This window comes from Periplaneta americana, chromosome 17 (assembly GCF_040183065.1).
Source record: "Periplaneta americana isolate PAMFEO1 chromosome 17, P.americana_PAMFEO1_priV1, whole genome shotgun sequence".
In the NCBI taxonomy this organism is placed as follows: domain Eukaryota; kingdom Metazoa; phylum Arthropoda; class Insecta; order Blattodea; family Blattidae; genus Periplaneta; species Periplaneta americana.
The window spans coordinates 28,769,445-28,796,249 of NC_091133.1; the positions used below are offsets into that span (position 1 = coordinate 28,769,445).

At 34.8% G+C, this 26,805-nt stretch overlaps 1 protein-coding gene across 1 annotated transcript in view; it reads right to left on the reverse strand.

Moving 5' to 3' along the window:
- The window catches only part of LOC138693260 (uncharacterized), a 519,508-nt gene extending 514,322 nt beyond the window's left edge, over window positions 1-5,186 (reverse strand). Inside the window, exon 1 of the mRNA XM_069817101.1 lies at window positions 4,340-5,186. Coding sequence (XP_069673202.1) covers window positions 4,340-4,501 — 162 coding nt within the window. The 5' untranslated portion in view covers window positions 4,502-5,186. The remainder of the gene's footprint in view (window positions 1-4,339) is intronic.
- Between the last annotated feature and the right edge of the window lie 21,619 nt (window positions 5,187-26,805).

The following is a 26,805-nucleotide window of genomic DNA, read 5'->3' on the forward strand; positions in this document are numbered from 1 at the left end:
TGCGCTGTAGAGCGGTATGTTTCTAGTACAGTTAAGCTATACTGCATTCTTTTACCGACGACCGCTCGCCCTTATCTCTACTCCGGAGCTCTCCCCACTACTCCTATTACTTCCCCTCTTTCGCGTCGCCGAGCTGTCAGGACTAAATAATCGGTCTGTACTGTATAAAAGTTGTGAAAGAAAGAGAACAAAAGAGAATGAATATTATAAAAATAGTAGATGGAGTAAAAAAAGGTGAAGAGAAAAAGAGCCCGAAAAGAAAAAAATCCACTTGAACTACACTACTGCGTCACGGGCATTATCGTTGTTTATATTACTAAAAAAAAAAGTCAGCAGATTAGCATCGACTAGAGACAAACTGCACCCACAGTTGTGGAAGTAATCCAACGGCACGATGCTTTGAGAGAAAGAACACTGTTTAATTTTCCGTCAGATTTATTTTTGTATTTTAAACCTGCAGCTGACTACATGCATAATTGAAAGCTGATGTATTTCGCGGAATTGGCATACTGCTTCGTCCTGCATCTCAGTGCCGTGAGTCAGACGAGAAGCAAACGCAATAATCTCACGTTCTGCGCTGGGATCACGCGTGCGGAGTTGGATCAAAGTGTCAGCCTCTCGAGCGCAGCAGATATTAGCTCCGAAGTTTCTTCACTTCGCGGAACAGCGAGCAACGGTAGCCTCGGATGTTCTTCCACATTTAAATACCATGAAGGATCGGCTTTGTTGTTCTTGGAAATATGAAAAATTCAGCCCAGCTCTCTCGCATTCCGTGCAGATATCAAATTCTTTATGGTCGCAATGAACGGGCTCAACAGAAAAATAAAATTATTTAATATACAGACTACGAAATGAGAGAGAATTTTAAGGACACATTCTATTTATTCCTTGTGTTGAATAATCAAATCTAGAGAAAAGCTCAGTGTTATGCTAGTGTTAAATAAAACATGGCTTGACTGTGTGACCAAAATACATTACCAAAATCTCTCTGCAGAACCATGTAAAACTCTGTTTCATTTGAACACGTCTTTTAAGTTTATCTCAGTCGATCTATTACCCCTAACCCACATTGATGATCCCCAATAATTTCATCTATATATGGAATAATCTTGCACAGGATAGGGACCGATGGCGGGCTCATGTGAGGGCGGAAATGAATCTGCGGGTTCCTTAAAAGCCATTTGTATATATTGTATATGGAGTTAATCTTCTCAAAGAATATTAGACAAAATTTTGTACGACGTTATTAAAAGCGGTATTCCTCGAAAGCTACCACAATTAGTCTTTGCCCCCTTCTTAAAGATAAATAGCCTACAATAAATAAACTCCTTCCATTGTTCTGGTACAATTTCCTTTTTCCAAATAACAAGTAGAAGCTTTAGGTAAATTTCAGGAGATCATGCGTTTCCACCCTCTTGAATTAATTCTATTGAAATTTTATCGATACTGTAGACTTGTACTTTTTCAGCTTTCTATCGAAGTTTCGAATTCAGAAAGTGTGGGTTTAGGTACAAATGGCTTATCAGTTTGTATTTCAATATCGTCCCGATCATTTCTATTTGGCTTATGTACATTTAATAGTTACCCAAAATAGCTTTTCCAATGGATGGAATGACAATCTACAAGCAAGTCACCATTCTTATCCTTGATAACGTTTACCCTTGCCTAAAATCCTCTTAAATTCCTTTATGCCCTTATATAAAGTTCTAATGTTTTTATTCTTACTATTTGTTTCTACCTCATTCAGACCCTTGACATTTTTGTTCCTAAATATACAACTTGTTTCCCGTCTTTCATTGAAATAATTATCTCTATTCGCCTGGACTCGATCAAGTATGAATTTCAATTTTGCCTGTTTCCTTCTATCTACTATCATGGAACAATCTTCATTAAACCATGTAGCTTCTTTTTCTTGGTTTCATAATAACTTATGCTCTGATCAGCTACAATTGAGATATTATCTCTTGATATTTTTCCACACGCTATTAATATCTAACTCAACTCCGTCGGAACTTCCTAAAGTGGCAAATCTATTAATAAACAACTCTATCTTTATTAAAACATCATCAGTGTTTGCTTGACATAGAGTAGCACACGAGCAGTGATCTTGCTTTCATGGAATTGCCACTATTTTCTGTATTATTTATGCTTTGCAAAGCGTATACAATACTGACATCACGGTCATCAATAAGAAGTGGCATAATACACTCACAGTCAACTACAGCTTGTAGCCTGTTTGAAAAACCTTCACCTATAATAAAAGCAAATAGATATTAACAACAACAGAGGACGTGCTTAGGATAACGAAACCATAAGAACTTCACATTTCATATTCAATGTATGCAAGAGAGTCACATACTTAACTGAATGTGGGTGTGTTACGTCTTTAAGTATATTCAGAGCGTCAATGAATGCCCAATCGGTGTCAAAGACGACGCTTTCCTTTGGAGAGATAAAATAAGAGATTTTTTTATTGATTAGGCCTTCTTAGATGCAGCTCCAATCAGGAGAGGTAATATACACTACCAATGATACTTGTAACTGACGTTCACATATCTATTCCACGTGGAGTATAAAACAATGCTGTCATATTTCGAGTTAATTGATAACGGTAAAAAAGGTTAGTATTTTATATTTCAATCTTAATTAAGTCATCTTAGGCCTATAGCTTATAATTTATCACTGCAGATGGTAGTGGTAAAAATAAATTTAATAATATCGGTATAAAAATAATTGTAACTAGGAATAATCTTTATAACCAACACGTGACAACATCGCTAGACATTACAAGTATTGATGCGTGCAAAAAATACATATCAAACACAAAATCTGCCGTTAGGGCATTAAATGAACGATTTTACTATACGATACTTCTTATTGATGGATATGATGTCAGTCTTGTATGCGCTTTGCAAAAGATGAGGTGAGGTAAGGCAGAAATAACCGGAAACCGAGGGAGATGGCTCAGAAAGTAACGTTTGATACTCATATTCGGTAAGTCGCAGGTTCAAACCTCATGTCCGGCCAATCTGACTGGGATTTTTCATGATTTCATTCAGTCACGAAGGTAAATGCCGGACTGGAAATTTACATGTCATGATTCATCAACGTCTCAATCACCAATATCATAAACATTAATCAAAATCTAAAATCAGTCACATGAACACAAGCCATCTATAATACACGATATATATACTGTATACTCAAAGATCCTACAAGCGACATGACCACAGATATTAAAGAGTTTATAAATACACTTAAAAAAAAAAGATTTGGCAACTCTGTGAGAGCACGATCACTATACGTGTATACCCTATTCTTAAAGCCAAGAAAACACTGGTGATGTTACAATAAACATAGAGTTGTTTATTGTAAGCGAGGAGTTTTTTAAACATCACGTAATATATAAACATATTCCTTTATTGCATTACTTGAAGATGAAATCGGAGGTTGTTACTGTTTCGTTATCTTAAGCACATCCTCTGTTTTTAATATTTATTTTCCTATTATTATTTATTATAAAAAGATGTTTTAAACATGGTATAATCTATACAAAATATTTTAAGAGGTAAAGTGTAGCAAGCCAGAAGCACTGATCATCACATTTTATTACATAAAGAATTTCCCGACCAATGAAGCTGATTTTCCATTCACCCTATCTTCGCTGTCAAATATCTTACTATTAGGCTCTCGATAAGCAAGTTTGGTTAGGTTAGCAATTACTAGGAAAATTATATCAGATTTCGCTGTATATGTTTTATAATGATATATGAGAAACGCCACAATGAAGGAAAGAAGACGTGGGTGAGTAAATAGGTGGGATCACAGTTGACATTTTTCCGATAATTGTGTTTGAATGTCATCATAATGTTGGAGAGGTAAAGAGGGCGTTATGTAAAACTTTAATATCCTTCAGACTTAGCTTAGTCAATTTACAAAAACCAGAAGCATAAAATTCGTTTATCTCCATCGTGTATAGGTAAATTCGAGACGATCCTTTACGTTAAAGACTAATATTTTCCCTGAATAAAGATCGTACTACAAATCTGTGAATAAAAGAAGGGTATTTTCCCTGGACCAAAAATACAGTACAATCCGAGTAAAAATAAGTGTTTTACCGTGGGTCAAAATAATAAAAATTGAGTACTTTCCCTCGATATAATTAGCGGATTGCACACTTCCGAAGGCTATGGTGCTGGTTACTTTAGAGCAAATATGACATAAGTTAATTTACTTCATTAGTAAAAGTGAAGATCACCAGAATGTAATCAGAAGTTCTGTAATGCAAATAAATAAGCTACAGTACATGCCTCCTTTCAGCTGGAATGGATGAGTTTACCTGATTTTTATTATCTCCATTTTCCTGCAAATTGGTGCGAAAACTTGTAAGATGACAACTGTCGGAAGTTCCTGGAATTTCATGTCGAAGTCGCACGCAGGGAAGAGCCAAGGTCCGGGCTATCTTAATCCGGAACGGCACTGATTCCTTCTGAGTATTCATTCCTTAAAGTCGCGTCGCAAACTATCACTCCACTTCGAAACACATATTCCACTGTTACACTCACACTTGGAGAAATAAAACCAAACAGAAGCGTCGTAGAGAAACTCTGAAACGATAACACTTCAAACTTCTGGATTTATTTAACTTAGTTCCTTGACGTATGTATCTGCTAATTAAAAAGTGTGTTAACACTTGTGCATATTAATTTCGTTTATCTTGGCACAATTACTCATCTAAAGAAGCACTGAATTCACAGATTACGAACTCCACAGTTGTAAGTCTAACACAGTCTCTGCTTCAGACATCAATCTAGCGCCTCGCTGCAGTTCACACTGAAGCGACCTTCTCTTTTCCATCCTCCAACGAATTTATGAGCGTCTCTTATCGCGGCAATGCCAGATAGTAGCAGACCATGTGTCATTCTCTGAATTAACAACACCAACAAGAGGTCAAGCCAGATAAGAACTGTTATAGCCTGTAAATTGTGTGATTATAAAGCTAGTCGTTTTAGCGTCTAGTGTCCGTACGTCGTAATGGCTTCAGATCGCCACACGACATGCATTATTATTAGACTAGGGGAAGCTTACGGTATGACCTATGTATAGACGGTCGGCCCGCCCGCCGCCACTGATGACACAAAGGAGTTTGGCACAAGTGACTACCGCGGTCGACCGGCAGGTCAAGTTAATCACACGATGCACTTACAACAAATGCATGTAATTATACTCGTACGTTCAGAAATTCAGAGAAACTACGATGTGACACATTGAAACTGAAGACGGTAATATTTTATTTATAGCAACAATTGTATTAGGTGTACATTCTTACACATTCGTGTAGCTTTAACCAAAATAAAATTGACAGACGCCACCTGCTTGCGTGTGTGTGTGTGTGTGTGTGTGTGTGTGTGCGATGAAAGATAGAAGAGAAAAAGAATACACGAAAAAAGACGTGAAGAGAGAGAAGGAAGAACAATATTGTTTTTTTGGAGAGTTAATGAAGTTTTGAAAAAAAAAACAACTTTCAAACAACATGAACTAGTTTCTATTTTTTTAATTATAGGCCTACTATAATACTAATTACAATTTTGTATTCCATAGCCAATAATGAAACTCAAAATATTGGCATCCATCTATCATTTACACAGAATAACAAATTTTAAAAGAAAAATAATATAATATAGAAAGAAATGAAACGAACGGAAAGAAACAATTTTATGGAAAATAGAAAATGAAAGAAAACGAAGAATGAAACGAAAGAAGCAAAATCAAGTAAAGAAAGCAATAGAAATTCAGGAATTAATTGAAAAACGCAAAACTGAAAACAGGAAAGCAAAAGAAAATTAATAATGTAAAAATACAAAGTAAAAGAGGATGAATTGACACAAAAAATCTTACAGGAATTAAAGAATGAAAATAAAGAAATAATATAAATTTAGGACTTACCAAGGAAAATTAAAATAAAAAAGCAAAACAATATAATGGATTATAACAAAAGTAAACAAAACAAAATAAGGAGTAGGCCTAAGTATGAAATTAAGCAAAACAAAATAAGGAGTGAAAAGAAAGTAAGCGATGCGAAATAGGGAGTGAAGAGAAATCAAGCAAAACAAAATAAAGAATTAAAAGAAAGTAAGTAAAATGAAACAAACGATGAAACGGAAAGAATGCAAAACGAAATAAATGAAAACATATTAAGCAAAACGAAATAAGGAATGATAAGAAAGCAAGCAAAACGAAATAAGGAAAGAAAAGAAATTAAGGAAAATAATAAATAGAAATGAAAATAAACTAAGTAAAAGAAAATAAAAATGAAAAAAGAAAATAAAGGATGAAAGAAATAACCGGATGGAATAGGAAGAAAGAAAGAAAGAAAGAAAGAAAGACAGAAGGAAAGAACGAAAGAAAGTGAAACTATCTTTCGCCATAATAAAATACATATTCATATTAATTACTATATTAATAATTATGTTTTATGTGCGTCTAATATTTTCTCTTTATTTATTTAAAACAAGGTAAGAATTGTCAAGGAAGAAAGCAGAATGTAATTTTTTATTGGGTTATTTTACGACTCTTTATCAATATTTCAGATTATTTACCGTCTGAATGAAATGAAGGTGATAATGCCCGAGAAATGAGTCCGGGGTCCAGTAACGAAAGTTACCCAGCATTTGCTCGTATTGGATTGAAGAAAAACCCCGGAAAAAAACTCAACCAGGTAACTTGCCCCGACCGAGATTCGAACCCGGGCCATCTGGTTTCGCGGTCAGACGCGCTAACCGTTATTCCACAGGTGTGGTTTAGCAGAACGTAATAAGAAATGGAAATAAATTATGGACATTAAGAAATAGAAACAAATCAAAATAAAAGAAATGAAATGAAAGAATGCAAAAGAAAACAATGAAAAGAAAGTGAACAATGGAAGGAAAAAAAGAGAAACTAAAGAAGAAAACGAATTTTATTAATCACTCGCCAAAATTATTATATTTGTTGCTATTTCATTAATAATTATAAGTTATCGTAATATTTAATACGCGAATAATTTATTTCTATTTAATTAAAATGAATATGGAATGAAAAGAAACTAAGCAAAATAAGCAATGGGAAGAAAGAAAGAACTAAAAAGAGAAAGAAGGAAGGAAGCAAGCGATGCACTCTTTCGTTGTAATAATATACTGTTATAATGTTACTTATTATATGGATAATGATGCTTTATTGTATGTTTAGTAGACTGATATTTTCTCTTTTTGATTTAAAAGAAAATAAACTATGAAACGATAGTACGCAGAGAAAGAAAGGAATTGGAAAAAAAGGAAACGTCATAAGACGATAAAGAACGCAATAGGAACTAAGCAATAAAAACAAGAGCAAAAGTACTCGTACATTATGGCAAAATAAAAGAAAAACAACAGGAAGTAAATAAAAATAAAGAAATATCAATTAAAAGCGGCACTGATTATTTATCTTTCCCACTATAAAACACCGTAATTCACGGTCCTGGGTTTTAATCTCGCATAGGCCATTAATGATTGTTGTTTGCCATTGTGATTCCCTGTGTTGTCTTAAGTGAACGCCAGAAATTGTGCTGACTCCATATGACAGCAGTCTCGCATTATGTCTCCCAATCATATCAGGCTCAAGATACATACATACATACATACATACATACATACATACATACATACATACATACATACATACATACATACATACATACATACATACATAGCCCGTTTAAATCACAGCTGTTATAAAATGAAGCCAATATGAAATGAACGACTTATCTTTTCGATGCGGGATGGAGTTGAATCCATGCATTTATTGTATGCAATCAATGGTCATTATCTGTCCTGTGCATGGAATGATTGTCCAAGTCAAATGATTGATCTGGGTGTCATTCATGAATTGATGCTGACAGGCGCACCATCCTATATCATTCGAGTATTGTATAAATTCCAGAGTCGGAAGTCACAAGATGTCAAGATTTGACATAGATAACTTACGTACCAGCCCGTAGACCTCACCGTACTCTATTTTAAATGTAACTATTAGAGACTGCAGATGCAATCAAGGAAATACGGAGACTGTTGTTGGAATGAATAAGAGAAACAAAAGTAGTACGCTGAGAAAAATCATCTGCAATGTCTGCTTCGTTCACCACAAATTTCACCATGACCAAGCCGGGAATCGAATCCGGGTCGCCTGCGTGGAAAAGTTCGTACCGCTGTAAGTCATAGGCGCGGCAATTAAATAAAGAGATCCGTCATATTCCGACAGTTCTATCGTTCTTGTACTTGATCGCGACTTACGCTTTCGCTGCGATGAATGCAGAACAAAGAGACGTATGATAAGCATGCCACACAGCATATCTTGAGCGGAGTTCGAACCAGCGCGCCCACGACGTGACTGCACTTGATTATATCTTATATTCAAGAGACTTTCAAAAGAGAGAGGGTAAGATCGCAAGCAGAGATAAGTCAAGTGGCTTATTAGACCAGTAAAGCGTTAAAAAATATTCAGATAATTTAGAATAAAAAAAGCGAAAATAAGGCAAAAAATAATAAGTCAGATTGTCACACAACGTAAGTCGACACTGTTAATTATTCTCGTGTCAGCGTACTGGTTAAGATAGAAAGATAAGCTCGACTGAAAACCAACACCATAACATTAAGGTGCCTAGCGGTATTTCCATAGTTACACAAATTAATTTTAAAGTAAGAACAACGAGCAGGCCTACAGATACATCAAGGTGTTAAAGACAGGCATGTCTAGTTTATACAGTATCTTCTTCTTTTTCAGACGCTGTGTTATCATCCAGATGTTTTGGCCTTCCTTTGAAACTACACTAGACACTCCCACAGGGCGGACCTTACTGACCTTGTGACCAGCACGATGCAGGGCCATCACGGAGACAAGTACAAAATAGGGAACAAATACCCAGTGCCGTAGAATATAGACAAATCTCCTCTCATGCCGAAATCGAACCACGGGCCGTTTATATGAGAAATACGTGGACTATCCACTAAGCCACATCAGTGGACCCAGCAATTACCATTTTACTTAATTGATATAAAAAAAACATAATATGATAATGGCAGAATATTTGCAAAACAGATTGTCATTTAACGAAATTATATTTACAATTGTCATGTATTCCAATGATCAGTTATAATGGGATAATCAGAAGATATAAGCTAACATGCAGTAATTATATAAACTGAATGAGAAAGGAAATCGATATAAAATTATCATTATAGTACGTAATTCGCAAAATTCCAATTAGTTATCATGTTACCAATTATAGGTCAGTCAGCAGCAGTTACGAGACAAAATATCAATTTCTGTATTTTGAACGCAAAGTATCTGACCAATTATAAATTGCACCGTTTAAGTATATGTGGAATTAATTTAGCACAAACTGCCATGACACTGCACTTCGTCTATTATAATGGCTTCCAATATTACTTTTCTATAATACGAAAATCGACAATTAAAATTAACAGAAATATTAAACCTTTTAATCGCCTAAAATGTAACTAACTATACCATGTTCTATCGTGTAGCAAGTAGCACCAAAAATCGTTCAACTGGTAAAAAATACAGTCTTCATTCGTGAGTACAAAAGTGGTCTTTACAACTGATAGTAAAAGAATGTAATTTTTTATTTAAAAATGACCCATACCGTCATGAGGTATTCCGTAGCATTCATTTGCGACGAGGAATAAATTCTTACTATGTATTTGATGATTTATACAGGAAATTAAACATTTTACAGAAAAACAGAGTAAAGTCATTTTTGCATTTTTTTTAAATTTACATTCTGCATGCTACATTACTGTGGAGTAACACTACTTGAATTGGTTTATCTTAAACTATGTTCATATAATTACTTTTACTTTATAATCAATACAGATGGATCATTTTGTACTTTTCTTTCATTGTAATTTATCAAATTGTATATTGTTAGTAAATTTTATCAAGTTATTATGGTATTTGTGCACTAGTTTGTCTTTATTCACTGGCCAGTTTTCAGTCTTTAGAACTGCCGCTTTCAGAATGTCTCTATCTCTCTCAAGTAATTTACAATTGTATAACAAATCATCTATCGTTTGTTCGTCATTGTTGCATGGACAGAATGACTTATCTATAATTTTACATTTATGTAGATAAGATTTTATATTTCCGTGTCCTGTTATTATGGTTGTGGAGTTTGGGGTTATGTTAAGTTTTAGTTTTAACCGATCGTTTAGGCTATATTTAGAAAGAAAGATTATTTGATTTGTCCTTTTGCTGTGTTGTCCCATTCGTTTTGCCACTTCACTAAACTGAGATTGTGTATTTCACTTTTCACTGCACTTTTTGGTGTCTTGCTGTAGCTCTCTTGAATATCCTCGGAGCGTGCTGGTTGATCTGCTAATTCATTCCCCACGTGTCCTATGTAGAACGTTAAACATTTTTGCATTGTATTTCCATAACAACTAAATTTAAGTTAACTTTACAAAGTAATATTAATTCATGTCAATATCTCTGGCTCCTAAAACTTTTAATTGGATGCAATATTCTGCTGATATTAATTTCACAATTTATTTTTTTAATTATATTGATGACTAAAGATACGTTAATTAAAAAAATGGTTTGAGAAATATTTCAAAATCTAAGATTTTTGTTTCGAGTTGTGGATCAATAAGTGATGATTAAATTCTCCGGCAGGATCACTTTGTGTTATTTATAAAACAATGTTTTTTTCTAAAAACTGTTAAAGTCAATTTTGAGTAAATCACCATGTTGTTTTAAAATAAAGTGCCGTTAATTTATTTTAGTAAATAGATTACTTTTACGTGAATGATTTATTATAGGTAGAATTGACTGAATATTAATAAAATTATTCCTAGTTAGGAAACATCGCTATAGATACACAATTACACAAACGGATATAAAGGCAAATGGCATATCCAAAGGCAACTTCTTGGCAGTAGGGATGTAGGAGATGTGGACACATGAAAACCGAATGTTTACAGTATCACAACGTTTTCTAACGCTATATATTGCATAATGAAAACGATTAGGGAAAACACGGAAATTTTACTTGAAGCAAGTAAAGTGATCGGTTTGGAAGTAAATCCCGAAAAGACAAAGTATATGATTATGTCTCGTGACCAGAATATTGTACGAAATGGAAATATAAAAATTGGAGATTTATCCTTCGAAGGGGTGGAAAAATTCAAATATCTTGGAGCAAGAGTAACAAATAAAAATGACACTCGGGAGGAAATTAAACGCAGAATAAATTTGGGAAATGCGTGTTATTATTCGGTTGAGAAGCTTTTATCATCTAGTCTGCTGTCAAAAAATCTGAAAGTTAGAATTTATAAAACAGTTATATTACCGGTTGTTCTGTATGGTTGTGAAACTTGGACTCTCACTCTGAGAGAGGAACATAGGTTAAGGGTGTTTGAGAATAAGGTGCTTAGGAAAATATTTGGGGCTAAGCGGGATGGAGTTACAGGAGAATGGAGAAAATTACACAACGCAGAACTGCACGCATTGTATTCTTCACCTGACATAATTAGGAACAATAAATCCAGACGTTTGAGATGGGCAGGACATGTAGCACGTATGGGCGAATCCAGAAATGCATATAGAGTGTTAGTTGGGAGACCGGAGGGAAGAAGACCTTTGGGGAGACCGAGACGTAGATGGGAGGATAATATTAAAATGGATTTGAGGGAGGTGGGATATGATGATAGAGACTGGATTAATCTTGCACAGGATAGGGACCGATGGCGGGCTTATGTGAGGCGGCAGTGAACCTTCGGGTTCCTTAAAGGCCATTTGTAAGTAAGTAAGTAAGTAAGTAAGTAAGTGGCCTTCCTCGGTATACTGAGTAGAATTGATATAATTAATCGATGGAGTTATAGATGTTATGTATTTGATTTATTCTGATGTAAATGTAAATCATAATGTCGAAAGATACTATTCACTATAATTACACATAGATAGCTCCAGTCTTTCAGCATCACAGTTTGCATGTCAATCTGCCATCTAATGTTTGAATTTAGAATCAGCTAAGAGGAGAAAAATAACTGTTGTGAGGTATGTTCATAGAACTTCTCCGCAAGAAGATATTGAGTTTACAGTTGCAAATAGTGAACGTTGAACACAAGGTCTGTGTTACGACTGAAAACATTTCAGCAGATGTGAGATGGACATGGAGACATTCTGAATACACTATCCTAGCCTCGCGCTAGCGTATGTAACTTGAAAATTAAATTTATAAGATTATTAAATCTAGTTCATAATGACCATGTTTTACCATACAATATTATATTATGTGAAGCAAAAATATTAATGCTCATATTTATGGTATTAAAGATGAGATCTTATATTGGTTTATATTTTATTTTCCAAAAAAGAAACAAAAAGTGAAAATTAATATACCAAATAGTCACAAAAAATCATTCAGAATTTATGAATAACAAACATGGAGTACCTGAGGGATCAATTTTTGGTTCATTATTATTTCTAGTTTATTTTAATGACTTAGCCTCAATCATAAATAATTTATCCCAGGTAATCTTATTTACATATAATACATATTGTGCGATTATCTCAACCAAACAATATGATCATTTTATAAACACTTCCAATAATGGAAGAGAAGACCTTATGGCCTTAATCCTGTCAGATTAAATAAATAAATAAATAAATAAATAAATAAATAAATAAATAAATAAATAAATAAATAAATAAATAAATAAATAAATAAATAAATAAATAAATAAAGTGTTAAATCTAATTAATGAATGTTTATAGCAAACAAACCAGCACTTAATTTTGATAAAACCAGTGTGATAAAATTTAGTACAGATTATAGCGCTCAGTTTTTCTACAATATTAAATTAAATGAAACTGATCTCAAAGAATCTATAGGCCTAAGCTTCTTGGTTTGGAACAGCACAGCCGATTGAACTGGAAATCAGACATAGAAGATATTACTTCTAAAATAAGTTTTGCCTATTATGCATTGATATCCTTACCTTCCCGTCGCGATATAAACACTCTTAAAATGGCATAGGCCTACTTTGCACACTTTTGTTCCGTAATGAAATATGAATTAATATTCTGAAGAAACTCTACTGAAGCCCAGCATATTTTTGTTTTACAAAAGAAAGCTGCAAGGATAATGACAGATACGCATAAAAGGACATCATGTAAAAGATTTTCTTGAATTTATAAATATAGACCTTATCTTGCGAATACATTCTTTCTTTAATAATGTTTTACCTTAAAAACAAGGATACTTCTAGAACCAATCAAAACATTCACAATTTTATTTTCTAAAATTTTTATTTTATGACACGTTATCAACTGCTACAGTTATATAGTATCTGAATGAGATGAAGGTGATAATGCGAAATAATTCCAGGGTGCGGCGCCGTAAGTTACCCAGCATTTACTCTTAATGGGTTGAGAGAAAATCCCGGAAAAACCTCAACCATGTACTTATTCCACCCAGAATTTCAACCAGAGCCCCCTCGTTCCACGGTCAGGCATGCTAACCGTTACTCCACAGCGGTGGACTCATAACTTTACTACAAGACACAAATCAGGTCTCCATCTAATCTCTGTTAAGTATCAGCTGTTAAAAAAAAAGGTGTTTACTATTCATGTATGCAATGCACAACCTAATGTCTTAAAGTATGAAGGCCCAAGAGAGAGAAAGAGAGAGGGAGATGGAGAGGGAGAGGGAGGAAGGGGGGAGGGGAGAGAGAGTGGGAGTGAGAGAGGGAGAGAGGGGGAGAGGGAGAGGGTGGGAGGGAGAGAGGGAGAGAGGGGGGGGTTCCGAGCAGAATTAACAACATTTTTCTATATTTGTACATACCGAACTAGTGAATTGTTTATGCTTGTAAATTGAATTAATCTACTTGTTATGTATTATATTTTTTTATATAATTTATATTTGTACCAAATCTCAAAGCTCCAATGCTGACATAAGATCAATAGAATAAATAAATGTAACGAAAAGTACATATTATTATTATTATTATTATTATTATTATTATTATTATTATTATTATTATTATTATTATTAAATGTCTACTCAAGGGAACCATAATTTACTAATAGCGTTATAATAAAATAATATATCGAATGGTCAGCTTTAAACATCTAGAGTTGGCCTGGGTAGCATAGTCGGTATAGCGCTGGCCTTCTGTGCTCGAGTTTGCTGGTTCGATCCCGGTCTAGATCGTGTGCTTAAATTGATTTGTACTCAGGAAAAAGATTTAAAATATGAATTAAGGTCATTGTGAAGAGATATTTCAATTTCTCGTTCCATTATCAAGGTCGAAACACGCGAGATCCAACTAAAATGGACATCTTTCCAAATCTTGAGTGATAATGAAACCTGTAAAATGTTTCAAATAGTCAGGGATGCTAAATATGAACACAAGATGAAAAATAAAAATTATTCATGATCAAATCGCCGTGAAACTGCTAAATGTTATATAATCCTTAAAATGTTGATTCTAATTTTTTCTCACTGATGGTTTGTAAAAATACTATGACTGTCATAGGCAAGAATTTCTGACGTTTCTCGCCACTTTCGAAAAAGTTTCAACAATCTGGCACCAGATGGTTTCGTTACATTATCTCTCTAAATGGCTGCTGCACTGAACACACACCAGAAGCAAATTGTTGTAATTAAATTTTTCAGAAGTGAAGGCTGCGAGCCTAAAGTGGTTCAAAATCGTTTGATGGCTGTGTATGGAGAGAAAGCTGTTGCTGTGGAGACTGTTAGCAAGTGGGTAAATCACTTCAAGAAAGGAGAAACATCAGTTACTGATAAACCTCCAATTGGTCGCCCTGTAACTGCAGTAACAGATTTGAATAAACAGATGGCTGATTTAATACGCGAGGACCAACGAATCGCACAGGACGAGTTGAATCGTTTCAACACAATGCTACTGACAAGATTGTTGTTGATTTCCGCTACATAAAATTTGTGCACAGTGGGTGCCGTACAACGTAAGCAAGGTTCACAATGCTAACAGGAGACGCATCTGTAAACTTCACCGCTATGAGGAACAACAGTGCGTCGATGGGTGGATTCCCGAGACAGTGCATTCTTTCATGATGACATACTCAAAACGAGTTCACAGAAGGCGGAACTGTGCGTAGCACAGTGAAGATTACCGTGAGTTTGGTCTGGGCCACCTGCGAAACTTCAGAGTGTTCGACTCGTGTTCCGAGGCTGCGCACAGACTTGTGTTCGAATACCTCTTGGACTGATTAATTACCTGGTTGGGATTTTTGCCAACTGTGAGACGAATGACAAGTACTCTTATGGCAAATGCTCTGGTTCATATAGCTATAATACTTCTGACGAAGACCGCGGAGATGATGTAGCGCTATTAAGTAATCAAAACAAAAAAGTTTGATCTGCTGTACAAATACCACCAATACTTCATTCTTCAGTTTCCATCTATTGCTGAAAATCAAGATAATATTGACTGACTAAAATTCTGTTACTGGTAACAATGTTGACAGCTTGTAGGAATAAAAAATTTCTTTCAAAAAAGAAAAAAAAAAAAAACTCTCATTACCTTAAAAAATTCCTCACTCATCATCAACGCAAAATAGATCTATAAAATGAAAAACTGTCGATCACTTTAATAGAATAACATACAACTGGAAAGTTTTCTACACTGGAAAGTTTTCTTTTCTCAATCGTACTATCAGGGACTGGAATGTTCTACCTGCAGACTTACTAAAGGCTTTACCAATAACCAAAAATGTATGTAAAATAGACTTAAGGACTTTACTAATAGACGGTAATATATATTATGCACACTATTTTGTGGTTTTACAAGTATAGTGAATCTCCAGTGATTTATATTGGGTGTGCAGTGTGTTGTAGTGAAAGCGCAGTGAGCTTAAAAGTAAATTCTGAGAGTTATAGTGGCAGAGAAATGAGATAGATTTATAGTAAAAGGGTGTGAGTTATAGTGAATGTCCTAAATTGCTTGTAATTGGGTCTAGGTTAGCGATTTGAGGTTCATATAGGAAGTACAATTCTACGGAATAATAAGGGTGTAATTGATGTTTTGTTATTTGAAATGTATTAGTGAAGAAGTGTGTTGTTGTCTGTGAAGTGTGTTGTGTCAGTGAAGTGTGTCTGTGTCAGTGAAGTTCTATAGTGCAAAGTATTAGAACAGTGAAATGTTTCTGAAGTGTTAGTGAAATCAGAATAGTGTCAGTGAAATGTTTCATAGTTCCAGTGCAGTGAGCGAATTGACAGCGAAATGAGTGTACTGGTGAAAGGTACTTATGCAGGTATGAACATACTGTATATCATATATTTTTGTGGATTTAAGTTCGAACTTAAAGTTAAGATATAAATTAGATTTACTTAAATTAATTATGTTATATTAAGTGATTGTGCTTCATTTAATTTAGGATGCTCCTTGTTAATATTATTATATATTGATATTATTTTATTATTAATATTATGAATTGAAATTTATTATTAATCGTAAATATTGAATGTAATTAGTTACCACTTTCACCGGGTATTTATCCATTTGCAGTGGGAATAAATATATACATATCAAACTCAAATATAAATTAACGGTATAGACCCAAATACAGTTCCCGTAATTTTAAAATACACAACAGAATAAGTAGATTAATTAGTTAAACTCAAGAAAATAACTTCATCAACGTAGCCTATTGCTGAGCCTCCTCTCCCTGTGTAGCTAACATTCACAATCTTTGTTATTCATTCACTGAAGAAGTTTAACATGTTCTGTGTAACTGGATAATATTAATAAAAGAGGGGCAACAACTCGCGCATGTAGGCCAGTCTGTTTCATTTTTTAGCTTCAATAACTGTTACCATTAAGAAAATGCGTTCTACAGAAGCATTAAAATGAGGCAAAGTTAATCAAATTGTTCCCAATTTACTGATATTTGAAACTATGACATTTTCAATTTCGAAACTTTCATCGAGCAGGATTGAAATGAATTGCTCTTGTAATATTTTAACATACTTGTTTTCAACAGCCTTATTGATTCCATTATTAAGTAGACAAGTTAATTTGGTTCTTTTGAGCGCCAAGTTTTACGCAATATTCCAATCTGAAAATGCAGATTAAACTCATATCCGCTAAATGATTCATGACATTTAAACTCTTGTTAAGTTCTATAATTCTACAGTATCGAAAAGTAAGTTCGAGTTCAGCTATCTTTCTATTCACATCGCTATTCTCGTCGGATTTCTTAGCAAATAATGGTGTATATTTTGGAACGTTTTTCACTTGAACTACATTATTTTTAAGTGTGGGAGCAGCACTATGTATTTCTAGTTCACCCTTTCCCGCAAGAGAGAGAGAGAGAGAGAGAGAGAGAGAGAGAGAGAGAGAGAGAGAGAGAGAATCAGGATATTAGCCCTATAAAGAAAGATGAAGTTTGCTTTCAGCCACGTACAGTAATTAATTTCTTTTTACTTAAAAATATTTTCACTTTTTAGCAGCCACTCCTGAAACCGGATTGAAGTAAGTTAGAAATATGGCGGTTTTAATTTATAATAGAGGACTGTTCCACGAACCAGAAAAAGGACGTAACTCAAAACAGCCAATTTTTGAGTTGTGGCAGTGTTGTTCTAGGTTTTTGATATCTGATACAGTTCACCTTGTATTGCACTGAGCAAGACCGAAAAATCTAACTTCACATATTAAAAATAATGCGGTATGTTACCAGAGTGCTAAGAACGATTGCCGTTGACATATTTATTATTATTATTATTATTATTATTATTATTATTATTATTATTATTATTATTAAATATCCGCGGAAAAGAACCCTAATTCACCAAGCGGTATGCTAGGGTTTTAGTTTTTGTTATGGGTAAACTACTTATTTTTACACAGATAATGGTGAAATATGTATCTAAAGTCTTTTAAAGATGAAGTTTAACAAGTCTATAAATTGTCTGTAGCAACAAGGTTTTTTGATTACTTCACATAGTGGAGTCCTGTATTCGGTGTTGCAGTCCAGAAGATATGTCACCCGTTGACATAGGCTATTTAAAATTTAAATATCATCCGAAAAATGTATTGCTCTTGTGTCTTTCAAACTAACCGCGACATAGTCTGTACTTTTTCTGTCATGGTAAGAATGGAAATGCTCGCCTGCGAGAAAGAAATTTCAAATTTATTGCAATAGCATGTCTTCAGTCTATTATTGAGCAATGTAATATTAGTCACTTCATAATATTAATATTACTAAATTAGCCAGAATCAAGTAGTGTGCTGCAGTCTGAAAAGGTGAGTTTCTTTTTACTTGGTTATTTAACGATGCTGCATCAACTACGAGGTTATTTAGCGTCGATGGGATTGGTGATAGCAAGACGAGGCCGAAGATTCGCCATAGATTACCTGACACTTGCCTTACGGTTGGGGAAAACCTCGGAAAAAACCCAAAAAGGTACTCAGTCCAAGCTAGAATCGAGCCCGCTCCCGAGCGTAACTCCGGATCGGCAGGCAAGCGTCTTAGCCGACCGAGCTACGCCGCACAATGTGCAAAAATGCAAATCTAGCTGGACAAAATTAACAACTTCTCTGAATTCTAACGTTATGAAACTTTGTACACACCTTACAGATTACACATATTTTTTGCGTACAAACTCTAATTATGTTTGTATAAGAAGAACTACCCTTTATAGGGAATGGTTTTACACAAAATTAATAATTTTGTCCTGTCTAACGTATTTTAATGAAATATTGTACAGAAGTTACAGGTAGCATATATTTTTTTGTATACAAACTCTGATTATATGTATATGCTAGGCCTACTTGTAGGCCTAATTTTGTATAAAGTTACACAAAATATATTACATAGGAGAGAAGTTATTAATTTTGTCTAAATGCAGTTTAAAGGGGCAGTTTCTCTTATAAGAATATAATCAGACTTTGTAGATGAAAAATATACTCTACTTGTAACTTCAGTATAAAGTTTCATAAAAATCTGTTAGATAGCAGAGAAGTTATTAATTTTGTTTAAATGTACTCCTATAAAGGGATAGTTCCTCTTACTGAATTATAAATATACAGTAGTTCATAAACATGAAATATGTGCTATCTGCAACTTCCGTGCAGTTTCTCATAAAAATATTTTAGGAGAGACATTAATAAATTCTGTCTAAATGTACCCACTATAAAGGGGTAGTTTTTCTTGTGGAAACATAATCAGAGTTTGTACACAAAAAATATGTGCCACCTGTAAGGCCTATACACAGTTTCATAACAATCCATGCAGAAAAGTTTTTAATCTTATCCAGCTACCAGATTTGCGTTCTGATCCACGGTGCATTTTTTAAGGTTACATAAAAATGTGTCCAATGTATTTTTAATCTGATGTTCGATGTCATGTGAATAATTTTGCAGGCCTAAATCACTCACAGAATGATTAAAAACTTCCTTATTTCATGATTCCTTTCTGCTTTTAAGCTTAACATGAAATAGTTGCTGTCGCGTTGCCGTATGTCCCACCACTGAAAAAAAATTAATTACTGATAAATGCGCAAAAACGCGCAAACTTTAAAACAAGGATTCAACACTCTAAATGATGCTATATTAAATGGTAAAAAAATTGCTGTAACCTGACGTTACCGGCTATATTAAAACTCACATTATACACTGCTCAAAATAATTAGAGGAACACTTGTAATAAATTGAATAAGTTAGTGTTTTTTGAAGCTGTGATGATGAAAATTGGACAATATGTAAATTTGAACATTAATTTAATCTGTGGATACAAATTTTAAAGATCCATGGCCTAAATACAAAGTAATTACCTGAAATAACAAATATGGAGAAATCTTTGATTACGGAAGGCACTGGCAACTTCTAATTGGTAAGCTTCCTGACGTTGCTATAGTGACGAATGCTGATTATTGCCTTGTTTATTAAATTCTCTGACAAAATGAGGCATTTAAATGAGTTTGAAGTGTATCATGTTCTACTTCTTTTACGACATGGTCAATCACTGAAACAAGTGGCTAGAGAGCTTGAGATTTCTCCTTCCGTGGTGTCCAGGTTACACAACAGACACAGAGAGAGAGATCAGTATTGTTGAAGACCTGGCAGGGCCGTAAATGTAAAACAAGCCCCCATGACGACAGTTACATTGTCCTATCTGCTCTTCGACAGCGTACAAAAACTGCAAGAGACCTGCAGAATGACCTCTATATGGCTTCCGGAATCCAGGTTTCAGACCAAACGGTAAGGAACAGATTAAGGAAAGAGAATATTCGTCCAAAAAGGTCTGTTGAAAACAGCGTTTGACAAATATGAGCATAAGGCAACAAGACTTACGTTTGCTGAAAACCATGCGGATTGGAACCTGAACCAGTGGCAGTCTGTGCTCTTCTCGGACGAATCCAGGTATCGTCTTACACGTTGTGATGGTCGTTTAGGGTGTGGGGATGGCCAGGGGAAAGATTTTCTATAGGAGCTGTACAGGAAATTGATAGATTCGGTGGAGGTTCCATAATGGTGTGAGAAGGAATTATGTACAACAATCGTACAGACCCAGTAATTGTTCCCCAGCCACTACATGCTGTCCAGTATATCGAGGACGTTCTAGAAGAGCATCTAGTACGTGCTGCCATTAGAGTAGGCCCTGGATTCCTGTTTGTTCAGGATAAAGCCAGAGCACATACTGCGGCTGTCACCAGGGATTTCCTAAGAGAGAATGAAATTGAGGTAATGGAGTGGCCAGCGATCAGTCCAGATCTCAACCCTATTGAACACTTGTGAGTTCTTCTGGATAGGAAAGTCAGGAACCGACATCAAGTCCCACAAACCCTGCAGGAACCTGGAGATGCTCTAAAGGAGGAATGAGAGAATATCCCTCAAGAGAAAATACAGAATCTCATAGGGAGCATGCCATGAAGGTGCCAAGCTGTCATCGAAAGTCGCGGAGGCCATACACGATACTAGACCTTATAACGGTGTTTAAGTTTGATAAGTAAGGACAAGTTTCAAATTGTTACATGTTTTAAAAAGTTGTTTGTTGACATTATCAATTTGTTTTTATTGATATGGAGATAAATTTGGCCATAAATAACCATAAATAATGTATGTTATTAATTTCATGTCTGTACCTTTATCCAATGAAAAAATATTTAAATAATTCATAATGTTCCTCTAATTGTTTTGAGCAGTGTATTTGGAGAACTTTAAAAAAATATTTTCTTCTATTGTAATATTTAAATCTTAATGTAAGAAGAAAAATACTTTACAAACTTGAAATTGAAGTTACGTTGTAAGAATGTACCTGTGTGAACAGATTCCATGTCTCATGATACAATAAATCACTAATAATTGGCTCTTTATGACCCACATAGTAAGCCTCTCTGTCTACGACTAAATACAAGCGAGAAGTTTCAGACCCTTCTAAAAATAGCTTTCCACTGATAAGACAGTGAAAGCTGCTTCTTACAACATTCTCCATACATTGAAGAACATATATTCATATTCATCTATGCCTAACTGAACAAGTCGAAATTTGATTTTTGTTCACCTAGATTGGGAAAATTGCACATTGTATGCCGGTTGCTAGTTGAGTTTTTAAAGATGACCTACGCCGAATAACCTAACAACACTGACAGGTAAACACGTCAGTTGAACCTCTTTACATCCCAAAAGCGGAAACAATTTCCCATAAATTTAATCTGTATACGTTACCTACGTCATACATTGTATTATGTTTAAGCGTGGACATCACCATTTGCAAGATTTTGTATGTTTGTCTTTTTTAAAAATATATTTCACTTGTTAATTTCACGAAAATCGTGGAAATTACATCGAAGCGATATAACTCCATCAGTTGATACGAAATTTCTTTGTAAAATATGTTTCGTGGAAATGATACGTCGTACATTATCATTATACGTTTTACTCCTTATGCCACACTACAGTACGTTGCAAAGTTGCAATGACGTTCTTTAGATCTTCACTCAAAAAGATGCGAAGGAAAAATCTATCCCTATAGCCCTGCGCATGGTACCTCGTCAGTAGAATGAGGTGGTGTGGTTGCTGAAAATCTCCGACAACCTTTTTTATCGCGGTACTCAATTTGAAAGCAGACTGCGTGAACCTCGGGGCTGTTCTGGAAGTTGGGTAAAAATCTCGCCACCACCTGTGATTGGACCTGGGGCTTTCCAGTCCGAATCCAGTTGCTCTACCAACTGAGCTATCTGGTCGCTCATTCACAATTTATCCAGTTATACAAACAAATTTCATCTCACACTGTTCACTGCAGATAGTGTAAGTGCCGACCAATACAGGAACTTACTGGCTTCTGAATACTTTTCTAATAGGCTATTTAACGGCTATGTCAATTGCACGGCTATATATCGTCAATGAAATTGGTAATTTCGAGATAGCATTTTGACGAAATGAGTCCGAGGATTCGTCGTGGATTACCTGGCATTTGTCTTCCATTCCAGAAAAATCTCGGGAAAAACCAAATCAGGTAATCAGGCAAAGCAGAATTCAGAGCTACGACATGGCTCAGCCTCTAGTATAGACCACGCCAGTGGCTAGTTCTTGATTATCCAGAAAAGTGAAACCTAACAGATTCATACTGTTGCCTTAATGAAAATGAATTACAAATATCTACAGATACCGGTAGGGCCTACATTATTTTACCGAAGTGAGTTCAGAAATCCTTAGAAACTTGTCCCTCCTTTTTGTCTTACAAGAATTTCCTCTTTGTCTCATTTCGATCCTATTCCTGTTTATGACGCAAGGCTATCACTTAAGACCACACAGGATGAACACAAGCCAAGCACACATCCTATCCTGCTACGGGTAAGACGAATCTGCACTTTTCTGCCAGATGGGCTCCATTTGTAGTTGGATGTGCTACCAGCGAAGAATTCATAAAACTTGGCTAGCTTTTAGTAAACCTATTAGTCGGTAGTTACTTGGTTCTTCTTCCGCTTACCACACTTGGTGTCATGAGCTAATAAGGCACTCTATCTAGTATCGAATGGCTAAGATGAGCTTGGGTCGATACTTAGCTTATCATATTTATTTCGGTATATTTTTATATGACAGTAAGCAATAACCTAGCACGGATTTAGGCCAGGGCAGGTTCATAGACAGTTTGTATATGTTAGATTAGATTACTATATTAGACAGGGCAGGATTATAGTCAGGAGTTTCTTATTTTATACCTGAAGGGTGAAACCTAATCATTTTTCCTCTATTACTACAAATTCTAGTGAATTATAATGATTTTCTAGTTGACAGGTTGACCTCTATTTTGCCAACTTTGTTTCGGATTTTGGTACTGACAAATACTGTAACTGGCAGTTACTTTCTAATTGCTATGTTGACAGCATCGTTTGCCTTTGAAAAAGCTGTCAATGCTGATAAAATAAAAGCTACTAATGAGTGCTATTTGAAATGTGAACTAATTAATAATATTAAAATAATACGGTGACAATTAATAAATGAACAGTATAATTTTAAAGTAGCATTCGGTTTTCGGATTTCGTATTAATCATTTTTTGTGATATGACATATTTTGTCATAAGTAAGGTCTTATAAATCATATACTGCGTAGTCAGACCAATGAATTTCATGTTGTCAGACAAAATACCGTGCATTGTAATATTATATCAATCTTAAATCACTACCACTACTACCATTCTTTCCATACATAGCATTGTGATTTTACTTGCTTTGGTGATATCTGGTAACATTTGGCAACATTGAATAGACGGGCATATTAGCTTTAAGGAACCAATCTTACGTGAACCTCACTATAGTTAGATCTTAATTCAATGCTTGGTTTATCTTAGTTTTGTAGAGAAATAAGCGATGCTCCAAAAAGCATTTAGATTAGATTGTGTTAGGGTAGAATAGAATATGCTTAATTTACAGCTTAATAGGAATTTAGATCATGTTAAACTAGGTTAGGTAGATGAAGGCACTAATAGTAGTATTTTGTTTAACGACATTTTCATCTGCCGAGGCTATTCAGCGTCATAGTTCAAGATCGGAGAGAAATGACCGACAAATTTTACCTGAAGCCCTCTATCAGCGACAGGTTTCTTTAATGTGTCGTAAATCTACGACAGTTTTACTTTCTTCTTCCAGGAAACCATGCCAAGTATTTCATCGCACTTAAAAATCCATCGTCCTCAGCCGGGTTTGAACCCGCAAACCTCGGATCCAACGGCTAGTACAAAGTATGGTAGAAATGAAAAAGATAGGATAGGAATGAGCTTAGATCAGTGCTTAAATTGCCTAATTGTGGTAAGCATATTTTTAAAGAGTAGTAAGTAGTACCCTAGCAGTGATTTAGATTAGGCGAAATCGAGTTAGGTCAGATTAGGTGATATGAAGATAGGATACGAGAAGATAGCATAGATAGGACATAGCTTCGCTTAATACTTGGCTCATTTTGTTTATTGTGACGAATGCAATTGAGACTCGGAATCCAAGAGGGGCCCAATATTTAATTACTTTCAAAATTTATTTCTCATGCAAAATAATTGGTAGAAGCTTGTTGCCATGGTTATATGAAAAGATGTAATGGAGATGATGATGATGATGATGATAATAATAATAATAATAATAATAATAATAATAATAATAATAATGGCTTTATTTAACCTGGAAGAGTTAAGGCCGTAAGGTCTTCTCTTACACTCAACCAGGATTAAAACTTGCTTACACAGTTGAACATAAAACTTGATCGGAATTAAGTAATTACATACTGATACATAATGAGATCAAAAGAGGTAGTTACATAAAATTTACCTCATAAAATCAAAATAAACATAGTGAAATACATATTAATTTGTTAGAATCAAATACGAATCACATAAAAACAGAAGCCGATAATTCAATAAAAAAAAAGAAAAAATGTACAAGTAAAAATAAAAATAAACACATTAGTATACATATTAGTATTAGATTACAATTAAATAGGATTTACATAATTAAACCAGAAACCGACAATTGAATAAAATGTACACAAAAAATAGATTAATAATAAAAAAACAACATAGTGGGATACATATTGGCATTAAGTGATAAATAAATACGATTTAGATAATAAAAATAAGAAACAAAAAAAATAATAAAATAAAAATGAATACAGTGGAACTCATTTGCAACACGTTAGATCTGGCAACTCATCATAAGATATTTTTCTAATTTACATTTAAAGGAAATTAAAGATGTATTTACGAAACGAAAAATAATTACTCAGAGGCATTTTGTAGCAACAGCAAACATTTTTTTTCAATTTCCCAAAAGTTTGATGAAATGGACTTGGGCCCCTCTTGGATTCCGGGTCTCAATTTTGCTGAGTAACAAGCGGTACCTAGCAAAAATTTAAGTCGTATTAGGTTAGGTATAGGGCAGATTAGTTAGTTCATTATTTGGCTTACCTTATTTACTGTGGTAGGTATATATTTTTTTAAATTAATAACCAGTAACTTGGTACATGACACTACAATTTTCATACCTCAATCTCAGTGGGATCTCCGACGTCTCTCATTCTGCGCACAACTGTGCAAATTACCGAGTAAAACAAAAAAATCTTCCTAAAATTCCATTCCCTATGTAAAATGTAACAAAGTATTCGTATATCGACCGTCACTTATTAATGTTGTTTCCAAAGCAAATCAAACTGCACTGCAAACACTTCTATAGCTATATTTGAACGATAGCAAAAGAGCTGACTCCTAACCTCGGACGCATCACTTCACACGAGCCAGTGAGCGGGACACACAAGCACTAAGCCCTTATTATTCTCTGGATGACCCAAATTAAAAGTCTGACATCACTTTAGTGCGTTCCGTCTTCACAGAGGCTACGTCACAAGGCTGCTGCAGTAATCAGAGCAGTGTGTGGTTGCGAGTTGACCAACTAATTACTCAGAGTTGCTGAACCGCCATCTATCTCCGCCGGGACCTGTCCCTGCTCTCTGTATGCAAGGAATTTCTGTTGACTTGGAGGCCAAGTGTTCGGAACTTTGATGTTAAAGAACTGACCTTCTCTGAAGATGCAGTATATTTGTCTAGTTATTATGGCCTAATCCAATCTGACTAGGAAGCTAAGAAACTAAATAACAAATTAAAAGACAGACAAACCAGGTAACTGATGAAGAACCCGACGTATCCTGTACGATGGGGTTACCATGCTTGCCTAAGGAACATGTTCGATCCCTCCCGACGGGGAGAGTGTACGGCAAAAAAAAAAAAAAAAAAAAAAAAAAAAAACCGGACCGACCCTTGTAACTGACTTCAGAGACTTGTTCACTCCAGAGCACGATAGACTGGTAACTAAGACTTTCGTGGTTCGAATCCTGCCTGGGAAGGAAACTTTTTTTGTTCCTTATTCAAATTTATTCCCGATACTTTTCGATTGCAGCGATATTTTACTATTTAATTAACTTATTATTCCCAGAACATGAATTTTACCAGCAATCGAAAAGTATTGGGATTAAATTTGAATAAGGAACAAAAAAAAGTTTCCTTCCCAGGCAGGATTCGAACCACGAAAGCCTTAGTTACCAGTCTATCGTGCTCTGGAGTGAAAAAGGCTCTGAAATCAGCTACTGATCAAGCATTTTACGGCTGATCATGCCATCTCTTCATTGGTCGTCAAACGTTTCTTTTCCCTTGGAGTTGATAATTATACATTCTTCGTGGTATAGGCTACGGTGTTGGTCCATTCTTAATAGGTGTTCATACCATTCTCGTTAGGGTTAGTAGGT